Genomic DNA, 16,668 nt, shown 5'->3' with positions numbered 1-16,668 from the left:
CAGGTTTATCAGCCTTCTTTTGTACATCAGCTTGGAAAAGGAGAAAAAAATACAGAACTCGATTTCTGTATCAAGCTTACCGAAGAAATGGAGTTGTTCTGGTTCAAGACTATGTTTAATTCCTTCTATATGTTTAATTATGAAATTGACTTATTTGCATTATTTTTTTTTAAACTGATAGAAAACAAAACTGAAAAGCACCATATCTCTGAAGCTTTGATCTGTACTCAGACAGCAGCCCTTGAGCTTGCCTTTGTTACTTGATGTAAATAAACATCCAGGTGTGTTCTGAGGATCAAGGCTGTTTCCCCATTCAGTGCAATAAAATGGCAAGAGGCACAAAGTGACTTAAGAGTAAACAAAACATGCTGAAGAACAGACTGCTATTTTCTTTTTCATTTTCTCACACACACTGAAATCACAGAACGACATGTTAAGTGGTGAGACTTTGATTAGTCAGTCACTGTAGGATGCCGCTTGTTCTAGCCTCAGTCTGAAATTACCTCCTGGAACTGAGAAAGGCAGGACAGGACAAGGCTATTGTGGTGAGCATTCAGGAGCCATTCCCTTGTGCAGGGCTGCAAATTCAAGCCCTCAGTATGCACAGTGGCTTCGACATCACACACAAGATGAAGCTGTCTGTCAATGAGGAGAAGCCAAAACATGCAGGCAGAATTCAGTATTATAAACTTAAGAAACCTACCAATACTTCATATCGTAAGATTTTCCTTTACATATTCTAAATATTATACAGTAAAAATGCCTTTATAAGTACTGAGGCACTATCCTTAGTAATCCATTCCATGGTATCTCCAAAATATAATCTTTCTCCAAATGTCTCCTAAATGTATTGGGATATATACCAAGATGTCACTCTTTAGATCTGATTATCTACATTAACATTTTTTTAATTGGAAAAAATGTAAATAATAGTTTCAAATCATTATTCACTGAAACAGAGTACTTGTCTCCATGCAATTCCTTTGTTTCATTTTTATTTCTTACAAATGGAATCACAAGATGTTGACTGAGTTGTGTTTTTTTGGTTTTGTTTTGTTTTTCTTTTCTTTTTTTTTTTTTTTTTAAGCATTTTTAGTTAACATGTTCACCTATTTTTCTTGAATGGCTGCAGATGAAGAGCCATCATCTGTCTCAAAGCAAGAATGATTATATACTCCAATGGTTAGGGCAGTCACAGAAGAGACCTGTTCTACACGAGGCAATAATCCAGAGCAGGGCACTAATCTGGAAGATGGGATTTCAGCTTCAAAGTTCCTTTTCTGAACTAAGCAGAGTAGGGCCTGCAGGGTCTCTCACTTCTGAGAGTAAGCATGTCAGTCAACTACTGAGGATGCTTATTTCATCAAACATTGGTAAGCACATGGTCACCTGCATTCTTACATTTCCATGAAAAGTTTTATTTTCCACAAGGCTGACCTTTTCTTTCAAAATGAAGTCCAACCTAAAACGTTGGTTCACCAATTTTAAATTAGGATTATTTATAGTAGTATAGGATTATTATATATCCCGTGAGTGGGGAGAGATGCTGTTATCAATTTTATTTCACTGCTAACATTGAAGAAGCTTGGCAAAAGCTCAGTACTGCTAGGAAGCTTAACTTATCTCTGCATATTACTTCCCTAGTAAATTATGCAGCATTTATTAATGAACGTATTGCCTGCTCAAACAAGAAACAGAATCATCTATTGTGCATATATGAACAGTAGCTAGACCATGATACATTATGCTGCAAAGAAACAGAGAGAAGAATGGTGCGGCAATTTAGGGCTCTAAATTCACAGTGAAACAGGAGAGATGTTTACCACAGAGTGAAAAATGTTCCAAGAGGAGATGGTGAGTTGAAGAGAACATCAAAGCTGTAAATATTACAACGCGTTTATCTGTTTCTAAGCCAGTAATAAAGGAAGATCCTGGCACTTCTTGGAATTGCCCTGCTGCGTCTCACATTTTAGTGTGAAAACAATTATCATTCATTTCTTCAAATTATGTTGAAGTGTTGCTTCTACTAAATAGTGTCACTTTCACTTCTCTGTACATTTGATCAATTTTTAGATCATGCAGTTTATTAAGCACATCTCTGTGAACTCAACCAAAACATTTCAGATATTATTTGAAATTTATAGTTTAGTAACCAACCAACCATTACAAAACCAGACCAAGCATTCTGACCAGAGCATATTGGTAAGGTATTTTAAACTAGCTACATGTGTTCAACCTCAGTCTTGTACTGTCACACTTTTAGCCTACAGACTGGCACGGCCTTGTGTGATGCTTCCACTGTCAATTAATAAGAGCTTTAAATGGGACATTGACTTTTTACTAAATTTGTAAAAAAAAAAAAACCCACAAAAATGGAAACAACAAAAACCAACCAATGAAACAAACAAGAAACCCAAACATTTTCTGAGAGATCTCTTGTTCATAAATCGGGCTATAAAAACACAGAATATCCTTTTTGGGGGATTGCTAAGTATTTTTCAGTAATAACTTGCAAGGTTTAATTGCACTGTTTACTAACATAGCTTTTAAGTTTTAAAAGTCTTTCAAGTGCTGATTTCTATGTGATTTTTTTTTAGTTCTCTGTTGGAACCACTTGATTCTCTAGAAAAAGATTTATTTTTTGGACTGACAAAACAGAAATTGTGATTATCTTGTAGGACTGACTGTAATCTTTTATTTTCTTTAGCTACAGTATTACATTATACTTAATATTGTATAAGTGTCTGAAAACACAAAATAAAAATTTATTATCCCTTTTTAAATTGTAAGTAATGAATACCTATCTCTAGAATTTGTACTTTTTGAATACTAAGTGGAAGATACAACTCTTCATGTGTTAACGGATAATCTCTTTTTGTTACACAGTTTATGTTTTCTACAAAATGCTGGTTACTACTACCCAAACAGTAAGCATACTTTGATCACAAGACTTTGTGATCTGCCAGCTGGGACAGCAGCTAATTATACAGTATTTTGTTTTGGCTTTTGTTAGTGTCCCACTTCATACTGGCCTCCAATTCTGCCTGTAATCTCCATCATTCTTGGAGGCAGTAACAAATTGCCTTCTTCCTTCCCCCGGGAGTCAGAATGATTAATTTGTCGACATCTAGTTAAAGCCTACTACAAAGAAACCAAGATCTTGGAAAGTCATAATATGTCTTCAAAACCTGATCTTTCTGAAGGATAATACTGGAAATACAGCACAGATGCAGACACAAAGCTTTCAGCCTCTCTTGTCTGGTAGAATAAACACAGTGCAAAGTTCCCATTTCAAGCACATCCATCATGTTAGTTTGGGATGCCTTGTCATTCACCCTACATCAAATTCCAAGCTTGCTACTGTGAAGTAATTGTGGCAGAAAGGCGTTTATGTAGCTGAGCAGATTGCGTGTCATTTTCTATGGCCATATTAAAATGCTAACATGGGGCAAGTTCACCATGGGTGTTTAATGTGCCATCCGTTGGAGGGCTGGAAAAAAAGAATCAACAGAATAGAGCAAAAATTCCAATGATGGAATCAGCCTTGGCTCCTCTTCTGTTACCTCTTTCACCATATTGATAGCTGTTTTTTCTGCTAGGTACTGCTCCTGTATCTGGTTTCTGCAGTAAGAGAAATGGGTGTGTTTAATCTCTGTCCAAGGTCTGTGTTTTATTTAATCACTACCTCACAAAATGAGTTGAATCTCAGCTGTATTATTTCTGGAGATCATGCTCTTTTCTCCTTAGATTATGGGAAATCTGAGTTTACTGTTCACATTTTCAGGTTAAAGGCATTGAATGCTAGCAGGTATATAAGGGCTACAAAGATTCACAGACTGCATATAAATCAATTTTAGCTTATGGTGACATAAGTCACAATCTAGTGCAAGGAAAACATCTTACATAGTGTCATATTAAATAAAACACAGGTAGACTTTCTCCTTTTTTCAATTCCTTCCTGCTCTTGTGTATTCTTTGGGGACACTTCAGAGGTTCTTATGTTTCCATGATTCTGCTCTGCTGTAAGTCTTATCATCTGAAACCTCACTTCTATTCCACAGCAATGGCATCTCCTTTGTTAAACTGAATTCTACCCTTTCATTACCTGAAGTCCTCCATCAATCAGTTTTGCTGTTGCTTATTTAGCAATGCAGTTTTGGAAACTGAGTTTACCCTGGGCAGTGTCTCCTGGTCTGTAGCTGTTACAGGAAAGACTGTTGAAGCTAAGCAGTCCTCCAGTTTTAGTTTGTTAGTGTATAAAGAAATAATTTCTTTTGTTATATTTTTTCAGGTTTTAGATCAATAGGGAGATGCTCAGAAATACCAAGTATAAGCAAGTCCCATCGTTAAAGCAGAGCTTCTTTTAGACCAGAGTACTGAGCAGAAGCAGATTCTGAAGTTACAAATAGGTGCCCTTAAAGAAATTCTAATGGAAGAAATAGTCATAACATGTTCTTTCCTATGAGCGTTTTTACAACACGAAATAAATAATTCCAAGAAATCCTCTCCCAGGCTGGGTTTAAACTCTCAGCAGCTGGCTAGCTACAAAACATAACAGACACATAAACCTTATGGTAGCAAGAATAAGATTTAGCTAAACAGAAGAAAAGGGCAGAATTTGAACTGCATGAGCTTTCTTTGATCTTGAACTGTCCAGCATGTTAGCATAGGCCAAAAAAGCAGAATATTTTGGCTTAGCTTCAGGAATGTCCCCCAGCTTCTCTGTGCTTTTTCTGTGATACCAAGTCATATACTGAAGTTCTTAAACAATTACTTAATTAGCTGCTTCAATAAGCCAGGAAAGTGAAAATCTGCATCTCTAGCACAAAACTGTTTTTAAAGCAATTGTATGCAATAAAGACAAAGGAAATCAAAAGGAAAAAGAAAACCCTCGCATGTTCTCTGTGTTCGGGGAAATTCACTTTCTTCTACATCAACGTGATGAGATGAAGATTACTGAGGAAGAGGTAAATGTAAAATCTCTACATTGCAGTTCATGACCACACAGCAGATCTGAAGACAACAATTTTGAGCCTTATTTCAGCTCATGAAATCCATGATTTGCAATAATCTACTTCAAGAACACTGTTCTATTGCGGTTTTCGGATTCCTTTGTTAAAGCATGTCAAAAACTGCAGAGATGGAACTACCTCAACACTAACTCTTATGTTAGTTGAGAAGCACTTTAAGAAGTCTCTTTTCAGAATGAAATCTGAATTGCAATCAGAGATGTTCTGTTCTTGGAAAGGAAAATGGCATGCTATACTTGACAGGAAAAAAATGCAATGGTATAACAAAAATATAGCACTTGAAAAAAAACACCTCAAGAGCTTCCTATCTCTACATATTCTGAAAGAGAAATGATTTCCAAGTTTTAATAATTCGTCTATCTCATAAAAGAAGCTGATAATGGACATTAGTGAAACTGAGTTCAACACTTGAAGTTTCTAATTAAAAAATGAGTCCATTCTAAGAAGTGAAAAAAATGATTCTTAAGTTTTACCACTGGAGGAAAGAATCCATGTAAGTTTCAGTTTGTTGTGTAGAGTTAAAGCTGAAAAACCAGTACGAAGGTAGGAACTCCTTGCAGAGATGGCTCCTGATGCAACTAGAAATCAAGTTTTTAAGAAACTGGAACAATGACTTATCTAGATTTTACAGAAATATTTTTTTAGAATAATCATAGAATCATAGAATGGCCTGGGTTGATAAGGACCACAATGATCATCTAATTTCAACCCCCCTGCTATGTGCAGGGTCACCAACCGCTAGACGAGGCTGCCCAGAGCCACATCCAGCCTTGGAGACAAATACTGAAGAGATTGCCTACCATTCAACTGCACAAGCTAATTGTCATTAACACAGCTGCTGTCACCACATGATTCATTGTGTTCATGAAGACTCCATCAGCGGATACAAAAAAAGATTTCCAAAGCTATTTTTTGTTACATATTTTACAGACAAATGTTGGCTTTAATATTTTATAGGGTGTGTGACCATTCCAGTGACTGAAACATATGATGAAAACTGATGGAAAATAATCAGAAAAGTACAGAAATCAGTCTGCTTGAAGCTCTTTGCTGTGAAAGCTCTTGCTCTTTTTCTACATAATACTTCCACTAATATCAGTAGTAGCTCTGCACAGGATAAGAGCTCAGGATTTTCATACATCATTGAGGTGAACATTGCCAGAAGTTATCTAAGATTTATGCAAACACACTCTACAAGTCAGCATTCCTTCTGCATGGAAGTCTCATTTAAATTAATGCAGTTTTTGGCTTAGGGAAAGAATTCCTTCTAGCACGGTTTCTTAACTTTGCAGATTGATGACCCAGAATCAAAGTGAAAAATCATTCATGATCTGCTCTGTCAGAAAGAAATGCATACACGGGTGCAATAAAAACCAAGTAATTTATTTGAGTAGGGGTTCAGAAGACGGATTGGAAATACTGTCTTGAAGGTCATGGTGCCTGGTGGTAGGAAGAAGATATTTCTTTATTTTCGGTTACTGTCATACTCTTCAAACTCTATGGCAACTGGTTATTTTATGTTTTTACTTCTAACCATAACTTCTTTTGCATACAGAAGATCCCAAGATTCTATACAGCACTTTTTGTACCTCTGTGCTGTTCAACTGCTTGAATTAGCTTCACCTTCTATTAGAAGGCAGCAAACATATTGACAGTTCCACTGTAGCACAAGCTCCTACATACTGAGCTGCTAAGGCAGGGCTAGCTTTCCTTACCAAACAGCTGTCTGAAAATAACCCATCTGAGTACCCTCTGAGTTTGGGACTAAGTCACAAAGCCAGGGAACTTCAGCTCTTGCAATCTATCCTCTCCAGGTTTACAGTGTAGAATCTCAAGTTTACCTATGAGATCTGTTCTTTCAACTTTACTCAGTCAAATCTTTGGTGACACAAATAAGAAATTAATATTAAAATAAAAAAAAATAATAATAATCTGTATGCTGTGGTAAAACTCCATCATACTTCTTTTCCTACACAGGCACAAAAATATCTTTCTAACATATAAAGGAAGCTAGAAGCTGTAGGCAATATTCAAGAACCACTGTTGCTCAACGTAAAGAGGTTGGTTATATATATGGACAAATATATTACAGTTAAATGCACAAACTCCAAGCATTGCAGAGTATCAAAATTGGAAGTAAAGGGAAAGAAGACCATCTTCAAGCACAGATTGCTCACACTATTTGAGATAAACATTCTTATTTGTGATACATCACCACTCCAAAACATGCTACTGCAGAAATTAACATATAGCGAGCATATCTGACAAATACCAATGACCAGTCAAAACAAGACATGACATTCAATATAAAAACAGATTGAACAGCTAGCAAAATAAGAGCAATGAAAGAAATGTGCATTCTTAAGCATATAGAATTCAGTTCCAAAGTTAATTTAAAACATCAGCATCTTTAAGGCTGCACTAGCCTTGCTTATATTGGCTCCTACTCCAGCAAATGCCTAAATCCTGTCCTCTATAGAATTGAATAATGTGCAGTTGTTGTCAGAGCGAATAATCACGTTACTAAAGCTGCACACAAGCTAAGGTGTGCTGTGACTATGAGCTTCGAGACCAGCTCTTCCCACACATACATCAAATGAACTTTCCATTTACTCATTCACACTGAAGCAGGAAAGATGAGATGATTCTTGTGTTTGTTTTTGTTGAGGATTTTAATCACAACAATGTAAAATGAACGTAGAAATAAAACTGTCTGCATTTGGGATTACATCGCATTTGTCCAAATTAAATCAGTTTTTTTTAGTTTGCACAACCCAGGAGATTGAAACAGTAGGTGAAAGAAACAGGGACAACAACGGTGTTTTGAGTGCAGCTGTTTCACATACATATGAGAAGGAGAAACTGAGAAATTAGTTTAATTTATACTAAATATAAATGATAAATAAAGGCCTGGAAAAGATTTTTTAAAGAAAAAAAAATACATATACATATATATATATTTTTAAGAGCCTTTTTTCTTTTAAAACTGTGCTCTTCAATTACTACAAGATGTTCCATAAAGCAAACAGATAAAAAGAAAGACTATCTCACACCTGGCTTATGTAGGCTCTATTTCTTTAAATATCTTATTCTTGACTTCAAAACGAGCACATAAGATGTGCAAATTTATTCCTTGTTGTTGACAAGTATTTGTATTACTAATGCCATATCTAACCTTACAAGCTTGCAAACTATATGAATGCAAACTATACAGTTTAGAAGTGTTCACATTGAAATTTTCAAATACTTCAAATGTAATCAATCACTGTGTGCTTTCTTTGCAACTAACTCTTAGGCAGACGTACTATAAACAACTTCTGCTGTCTGCTCAAGTACAGATATGAAAATACAATAGCATTGTGTTTCTCAGTAGTGTTTGAATAAAACCATACTGTACCTACTTCCTAGCAGTCGTGACACACCAGGATAATACATACTGTGAATATACTACGCCTTGTTATCCTAAGGAAATTAATCAATAAAATCTGACACATTAGCCTATTGAGAGATTTGAAAATGTTTAGACTCATGCATTCCCCAAATTTTGCAGATTATTTTATTGAAAAAAATATATAGCATAAATTGCATATTTCCCTATCTTCTAAATGTAAAAAAATATATATCTTTGCACTGTACAGTGGAGAATGGTAGCAATTTATTTCTGTGCAATTTGAAAAGGTTTCCGTGAAGCTGAAAAATCAAAGCACTTTGCTTTAAGAGTAATGCCAAAAAGCAAAAAGAGAAGACAGACATATTAGCCATGCTCTGATAAGGAGGAAACTTTGCATCATCAGAGATGTTACCAGAACCTGTTATTAAAATGTTAGCAAAGAAGCTCACACCAGCGTATCAATGTGACTGCTCCTGCAGACCAAGGAGCTGGCATGCAAACAGATCAAAGCAAAATTCACTTTAAGTCCTTGGGTCTGTATTTCCATAAAATATTTCATGATGGACAGAATAAAGGTGGAAATATGTCAATCACCTCAAGTAATAATTATGAGTTGTCATTAGGGCGATAGAAGGACCAGTAATCTATATAACTACTTTAGTGGAAGATATACAGAAGAAATCTTTCTAATTTGATAAAATAATGTGATTTTTTTTTAATAACTCAAAAGAAAATAAGCAATATTAAAATCAGACAAAGTAGATTTTATTATGTATTATTGTCTTCTTGAAAATATCAGGATTATGTGCTGTGAAATGCACTTTCTTTCCATAGAAAAATTCAGGTTTTCTTACTGATAATTGTTGGTGTAGTAAATACATAGTAAGCATAAAACAGTTAAGGACTCTTGAAAGTCATTGGTAACAGTCATAAAACTGCCAGTTTTCAGTGCCGATTACTGAACGCTGAGATTAGTGAAATGAAGATTAGCAACATTCTCTGGGGTTATTAACATGCCTGTAATAGTTTTCCATTAGATATCAAGGGAAATGTTTCTACTGGAGCCAGAAGTACACAGACGTGGCACTGTCAATATTAAAAGATAGCACAAATTTTAAGATATACTTTTCCGAACTACTAATGTCCAGAATTCTTTATTTTTATTAAAAAACAAACAAACAAACAAACATTTGTTTTCCAACTCCAACATATGAGAATTACCAAGAGAATTACCAAGAATTACCAAGATGGCACTAAAGCTGGCAGTACCTGCAGCAAATGCACCACTCTAATACTGACATTTACATGCACATATCCTAAAAAGTCATATTTTCCTCTCGAAAAAGGTTTTTGTTGTTCCTGTCAATTATTTACACTCAAAAGTTAAAGTACTTGTATTTCCAAAATTCTACTGAATATTTCATGCATTTTCTGAGTGAATTCACACAATTCAAAAGTGCCATTTGTGATTATGAAACATTCAACAATTCTTTTACTTCAAAAAAAATTACTTAATTGCATCCTTAACATTTAAAAGCGTTCCATTTTTAATTGACATAAAATTGTGTATGAGTAAATGAGTCACATACTCTCTGGCATTCTTGTACCTTTGGTACAAATTTTGCACAAGCACATTTCTTCTCAGAGATAGACAAAATAATGCCGGCATCTTAGTTTGAAAATGTAAACTAGGCCTAAATAGAAGGGATATGAGGATTCCCGAAACAGACCAGGCCTATTGGGGCATTGGGTTACAAATTAATCAAAACCAAGAATGAATTTATGAAGCAGTAGCTTATACATAGGGGTATCATCTCCTTTATCTATTAAAAGAGCGGTAGTTATTTTGTTTGTATAGAAACAATTACGGAAAATAATTAGACTTGCCCCTGTTCCAGATCTATAGGAATATTCTTACTGTTCACTGAAACATACAGCACTAATATTAGTCAATCGCAGAAGTCGCATCATGGAAGTATATTCCACAACTGCATTTGCCCTTCTGAGCTACACTTGTTCTGCTTTTGAATATTTACTTGCTCAGGACATATTAAAGAACTAGAACTTACAGTTTTCCCGATCTCATGGAAAAATGGGAAGTATCATTTATCAAGAATGTGCAGCAGGTGTATTTTGTTTTCTTTGATATCTTCTCTGAACAACACACAGCAAACCATCTTGACATTCATTCACACAGAACCACTCCTCACATATTTTCATCAAGTTTGCTATGTACAAACACCTACTCTCTATTTTCTTCCCAGTGGTGGGGGCAGTAAAGATTCAACTTGTATGAATCTTTATTCATACTGGGGTACTTCTAATATGGACTGGTGGTGTTTTAATGTACTGCATTGTACCCTCCATCTCATTCCTTGTAAATATTCATATTTTGTTTTTATTTAACTGTCATCTTAATTAGAGGTCTTGACTGAACCGCTCATAACGAAAGTCGAATCTTCTTTCTATGCTAATGTTAGCACAGATCACAGTAAAGTACAGATGTACTGTTTCTCATAGCCTTTCTGAACAGCAGTATCTTTCTGGAGAGCCAGACTAAGTGCTAAATGCTGTGGAATTGAAAGGACATTTGCCACATCATATCTGCAGTAGAATGAGAAGTGCATATTACAGTCTGTACATACACTGCAAGATCAAGAGGTACCAGATAACAGGGTGAACAATAGGCTGAACTGCCTACTGTCTACTCCCCAGTCTTTGCCTAATTCTATTACTCTCATAATGCATCAGGACTTCTACATGGAATGTTCATTTACATCACAGAATATTTCTAAATAAAATGGAAACTGTTATCAGCATCACACGCACAGTAGAGAAGACTTAATACTTACAGCAAAGTTAACACAGGCTTTCTTTCTTCAAGGGATATAAAGAAAAAAAAATCCACACAGAGCCATTATTATTTAACCTCAAACTGAGAACACAAGCCCGTAAGAACATCAACAGAGGGTCAGATCAAATGCCAGTGGTCTCAATGTTCTGTCCCCCATGACTGCCAGCAGTAGCTACTTGGAGAAAACCATGTTTCCATTTTCTCTCTGTCTTAGAATCATAGAATCATAGTGGCCTGGGTTGAAAAGGACCACAATGCTCATCTAGTTCCAACCCCCTGCTATGTGCAGGGTCGCCAACCACCAAACCAGGCTGCCCAGAGCCACATCCAGCCTGGCCTTGAATGCCTCCAGAGATGGGGCATCCACAGCCTCTTTGGGCAACCTGTTACAGTGCTTCAACACCCTCTGTGTGAAAAACTTCCTCCTAATATCTAACCTATAGGACAGCAATGTCTAAGTAGAAGCAGATCACACCACGATATTTTACCTGAATCCAGTAAACTATAGCTTCTAGCTTCTAGCGGCTAAAGGATTTCCTAAGACAAGTTGAATCATCAGTATTTTTTTCTGAGACAAATGTTGGACAGAACCAGAACTTGTATTAAATCTCACAGTTAACTAAGAACCAGCTTTGTGCAGTGGTAGGCCTCTTTAGCACATTTTCCAGACCTAAGTATTCAGATAAAGCTTGTTTTACAAAGAATCCACAGACATGACTTTTTATTAAGAAGCTGAAAAGTGTTGGTATTGTACGGGACTCCCTATTTATCTTCCAGAAGGAAAGAAACAGAATAGTCAGAAAATACTGAGGGAAAAAATAAAAAACAAAACAACATCAACAACAAAAAACAACCAATCCAAATCATGAATAGAACCCGTAAGTCACTAGTGGAGTTTCATAGGATATAAAATAGGTCTGGAAGAGCAGCTGTCACTTTCATAGTCTGAGAAGATAAGAGTAATCTACTGAAATCTTAACAGCCACAAAATAAACTTCCTTGCTGTTTTGGTAATATAGCAAATCATGCTTATTAATACAATACTTTTATGAACTTCTGTGAATAGCTGCTGTAAGTTAGAAGAGAAACAATATCTGCTTCATGGAAGCCACTGTGTTGAAACATCTCAGGACTACACCACTCCTTTGTCAGGGTATGCTGGCTGTCACAAAGACTCAAGTCACACACGTGTCTACAACATGCCATTCTCACTTCAAAGTTGAGCAGGAGCAAAATGCAGTATTTACCACGACAGTGCAACCTATCTGATGTAGATTACTTCCACAAAGGAAACAGTTGTCATCTGCCTGAAAACACATCCTTGCTATGAGCTTCAGGAAGATGGAGCAACCCAAAGTAGATGCACTCATGGGATTTATCAAGAACACTACCTCTGTCTTCTTCAAATTTCATTCCCTCCCAGCACAAGACAGGCTCCTTGGTTTTCAAACAACTCACACTGACAGGTGTGGTGTCGGACAACTTTGTCAAAAAGCATAGATCAAACCTATGTTTTCTGAAGCAGAATATGTAAGCCTTTGCAGTTCTTACAAAAGACAACCACTTAAACAGAGACCTCAGTGTTGACCAACTCTTCCTCCTTAGATCGGTTGCATAGGCAGACACAGCACATGCGTGTATTTACAGATCTACAAGTTTCCCAGGCAATACCTCTGAATGACCGTGATGTGAAATGTAAATTATCAATAATAAACATCTCCTTCCCACAGCAGATCTTTTTTATTCTGTAAAACATCTGCATCTAAATTGTCCCGCAGCAATGTGTGCAGATAAACAAACTTGCTTCCTGAACTACAGAAGTAACTGCCAAATCTTTGCAAAGGGCTCCCCACGAAGAGGGGAGAATTAATAGAATTAATAAGTAGCATTACAATAATGCTGAATTTGAGTGGGGAATTTGGTGAACCAAGAGACATCGTTCTTGGGAAAGTTCATTTCTACACACAACTGAAAACAGCATTATGTTCCTGAGGACCATTCCTACAGCAATGCGTATCATTATATTTTGATTATATGGTTTTAGCTGCATACACATTAAATATTTTTACTACAGCTTTATTTCATTTTATTTTAATTCCCTTTTTAAACCATCCTTATACATAAAGTTTGAAATGCAGAAGTAGTATGAAAGAACAGCAACAAAAAGAAAGGAGAATGATACAGCAGGCATAGTATGCAATAAAAGAGAACTAATCTAATGTATAACTTCTGAGTTAGACAACCCTATTATGAAAGGTATATCTCACAAAAGGCAAATAAACATCTGCCTTATTTTTCCTCCCCATATATTTATCTGTGGTATTATGAATTTATCAAATACAAAACAATGAAAGCAAACTAAACAAGAAATGGCTGTTTATAAAAGTAATGCAAAGTCCGAAGAAAATCTAAAACATTTTATTTTTGCAACAGATAATGGATGGTAAATTTACTAAGTTATATCACTAGCTGCAAGGTCTCAAAGGCTTTCACTTTCAGACCTCACCTCGTTAACTCCTCCCTCCTAAATATATGAAAATTAAAAGTTTGAATTGTTTTTCAGAATTTTTTCAATATATAAAGCCAAATCTCTTTGAGAAAACACATAATCTTTTTTTTTTTTTTTTTTTTAAGAACATGCTTTGCTTCAGCAGTTACATTTACTATTTTGGGCTGCTTTTCTTAGAAAGACTCCAGATGGTTTATCTGAAAGTAAGGTTAAGTTTTTTGACATTTTCTTAAAACGGCACCAGTATGTGTGTAAAGGAGAAAGAGAGAAGAAAGAGAAAGGGAGAGAAAGATTTTCTAAAGGAATGACCCGCCTCAAAAATCACAGTCTTATTACTGCATTGTTTATTTAGATAAACTGTGGGTCTTGTCATGGCATTTGGTTAATCACTTGGGGAAAAAATAACAACCACCAAACATCCTCACTTGGGCATATATTTGCACTGCGTAACAGTTATTGCTTAATTATCCTTATTTCAAAAACAATATTTATTCGCTTCACCTACTAACATGTGTTAGCCTCTCTACTCTCTGTAAATCATATCAAATATAAAAACATTTTCTCATTTCCCTTTTAATTCCAATACTTTCGTTTTCCATCTGCAAAGCGATGTCCTTAGATGACTCTTTACACTGTCTCTTACCCCAAATCAGTTTGACAAACACAAAAATGAATAAGAAGGAAATATTTCCTTTTTTGTTCTAATGGAATATTTGTCCTACAAGATATTTCCTGCCTGGAGCACATACCGTGCTTTACTCAGCTTAAGTCGATTCATTTTTGCCATCAAACATAGGGAAGAACATCATTCATTCATTCTCATCATTCAGATACCATTTCCAATCTCTCGCACTTGTGTCATTTGAGTCAAGCATTCACAACTAGTTGCTTTGAAAAATATGAAGAGGAAAATATGCTCACCTTCAGGCTCCCCACAGAGTGTACACTGTGACTCTGAAAAGAAAAAGAGAAAAATTATGATTTCTTGCTTTTAAGATCTGTGTGGTGTACAGTTATGAAGTCGTAACTACATCCAAATAAAATAAACCTTATGGAACTCAGATTATGGACAATGCAATTCCATTTTCAGCATCTATTTCTTTAACAGTTGCAACATAACTTTTAAAAGAGAGTTTTTGCAAAAAAACATTTTCTAAACAGTCATAAAAGTTTCTAGTTTTGCTTATGTCACTCCACATATTATATCACCTCCACATATTCCAATCAAGTGCAGGTAGCAGGACTTTTGGGTTCAGTGTAACTTTTTTGTATTTGTAGCTGTAGATCAGTGACGGCAGCCACTCAAATAAAGAGCTTAAGCCTCTTAATATTTTATCACTGGAGGCAATAGACAGTAAAAGCGACAAAAGTATTACATTCCTTTCTCATAAAAGACATCCAAGTCCTTCCAGGCGAATGAATAAGTCAAATAAAAAGTAAAAGTGTTCTGATATCCTACAAAATATTCGATTATAGAAAAGAGGGAAGTACAGCTTTATTATAATAAACACACAGTCTCTAAATGTGCAATTATCATTCTCTTTACACATCACTATTTGGAAGCTGTCTTAAAAATTACATTGCATAGTGTAGAAATATGTGCACATACAAACGAAACACTTTAAGCCTTCTTCGTTTGAGATTGAGTTTTGTCAGGCATTAGCATCGAGCTGCAGTACAAAGCTGTTATTTTGAACCCCAGCAACAGAATCAAATGAAATCACGGGGACTGCAGTCGAGCTGGTAGATAATTCTGATAAAGCTGGAAAAAGTCTTACTTCAAAGCAGCGCAGTATATTTTACAGTCACAACTACTGGAATCTCCATCTTAACAACTCAGGTGAAAAGTGGTAACTCCAACAGCAAAAAGCATTCTGAAGCAAATATACATATGCACAGGCAGACACACAAGTATGTGTATATTTTATTATAAATTAAGATATAAAAAACCCCAACAGGTCAGCGTTCCTGGTTATATGCAAATCCTTTAACCCTGTTGATATTTTTTTCTGTCCTTGAATGCCAAATGGAAGACCATACTTCAGCTGTGGTTTTAAGAAAAACAAACAACAGAAACATAGAATATGAAATGCAAACACTGAGATGATTTGACCTTTACAGTGCCACTGTGACACTGCCAGTTATTTAGAGGTCCTTTCTCTGTACAGATAAGAGTCTATAACAAAATAGCCCGCTGTTGGAAAGGTACTTGACCTTACATCTTTCACATGTTTTAAAAAATTATAGTTGTTGCTTTTTAATACGGTCAGAGGTTGTAGTGTACACGATGTGAAGGAATGAGAAAAGTAATGTTTATTCAGGCAACTCAACTACTGTTGTTAGGCAGAGTACAGTTTTTAAAACATGATAAAGTTGCATGAAAGAAAAGAGGAATTAATTTTGATGCAGGCTGGCACTGTGAAACATGCTGTTGACTGGTCTTCTGACAGATCCAGCAGCAGTGACAAACTGCAAACAGCACCCCAGTGGCTGTCCTGGGAAAACCCACCGGCAAAAAAACATAAAAGTTTAGTGGCAAATAGCAAAAGGCTCTTTCTTCCACTGCTGGATGAAAACTGCACTAGTCGCAGATGCAGAGGAAACAGCATAAAGGTTTTTTTCACTTTTAATTCAAAGACTTTCTGAGGTTGGACTGAGAGGAGCTGCTTGTCTGTCTGCACTTTATTGTCCTGATTGATAAGGAAGAACAAGCTGAAACTCAGTTTCTGAACTCGTGGCTTTTTGCTGATCCTCTATGTCCTGCTAACGACCGCTTCACTGGTTTGCTACAGCCCAAAGAGATTGCCTGACATTTCTTGCAGCCCTCAACACCATTTTCCAAAGGTCCCCACTCAATAGCACAAATTAGTAGCTTCCCTCTTCT

General features: G+C 35.9%; 2 protein-coding genes across 21 annotated transcripts in view; both read right to left on the bottom strand.

The window, feature by feature from the left end:
• FBXO25 (F-box protein 25) overlaps nucleotides 1-16,668 on the bottom strand; it is a 653,677-nt gene that overhangs the window by 209,079 nt on the left and 427,930 nt on the right. The gene's annotated exons all lie outside the window — the stretch shown is intronic.
• DLGAP2 (DLG associated protein 2) overlaps nucleotides 1-16,668 on the bottom strand; it is a 451,834-nt gene that overhangs the window by 216,492 nt on the left and 218,674 nt on the right. For all 20 annotated transcript variants that reach the window (XM_052697261.1, XM_052697288.1, XM_052697313.1 and 17 more), the window contains one exon: nucleotides 14,706-14,738. In XM_052697261.1, coding sequence (XP_052553221.1) covers nucleotides 14,706-14,738 — 33 coding nt within the window. The remainder of the gene's footprint in view (nucleotides 1-14,705; nucleotides 14,739-16,668) is intronic.

This window comes from Tympanuchus pallidicinctus, unplaced genomic scaffold, assembly GCF_026119805.1.
Source record: "Tympanuchus pallidicinctus isolate F22 unplaced genomic scaffold, pur_lepc_1.0 scaffold1, whole genome shotgun sequence".
Classification (NCBI taxonomy): domain Eukaryota; kingdom Metazoa; phylum Chordata; class Aves; order Galliformes; family Phasianidae; genus Tympanuchus; species Tympanuchus pallidicinctus.
The sequence above is the reverse complement of the archived record's forward strand: the minus strand, read 5'-3'. Positions and strand labels throughout refer to the sequence as shown.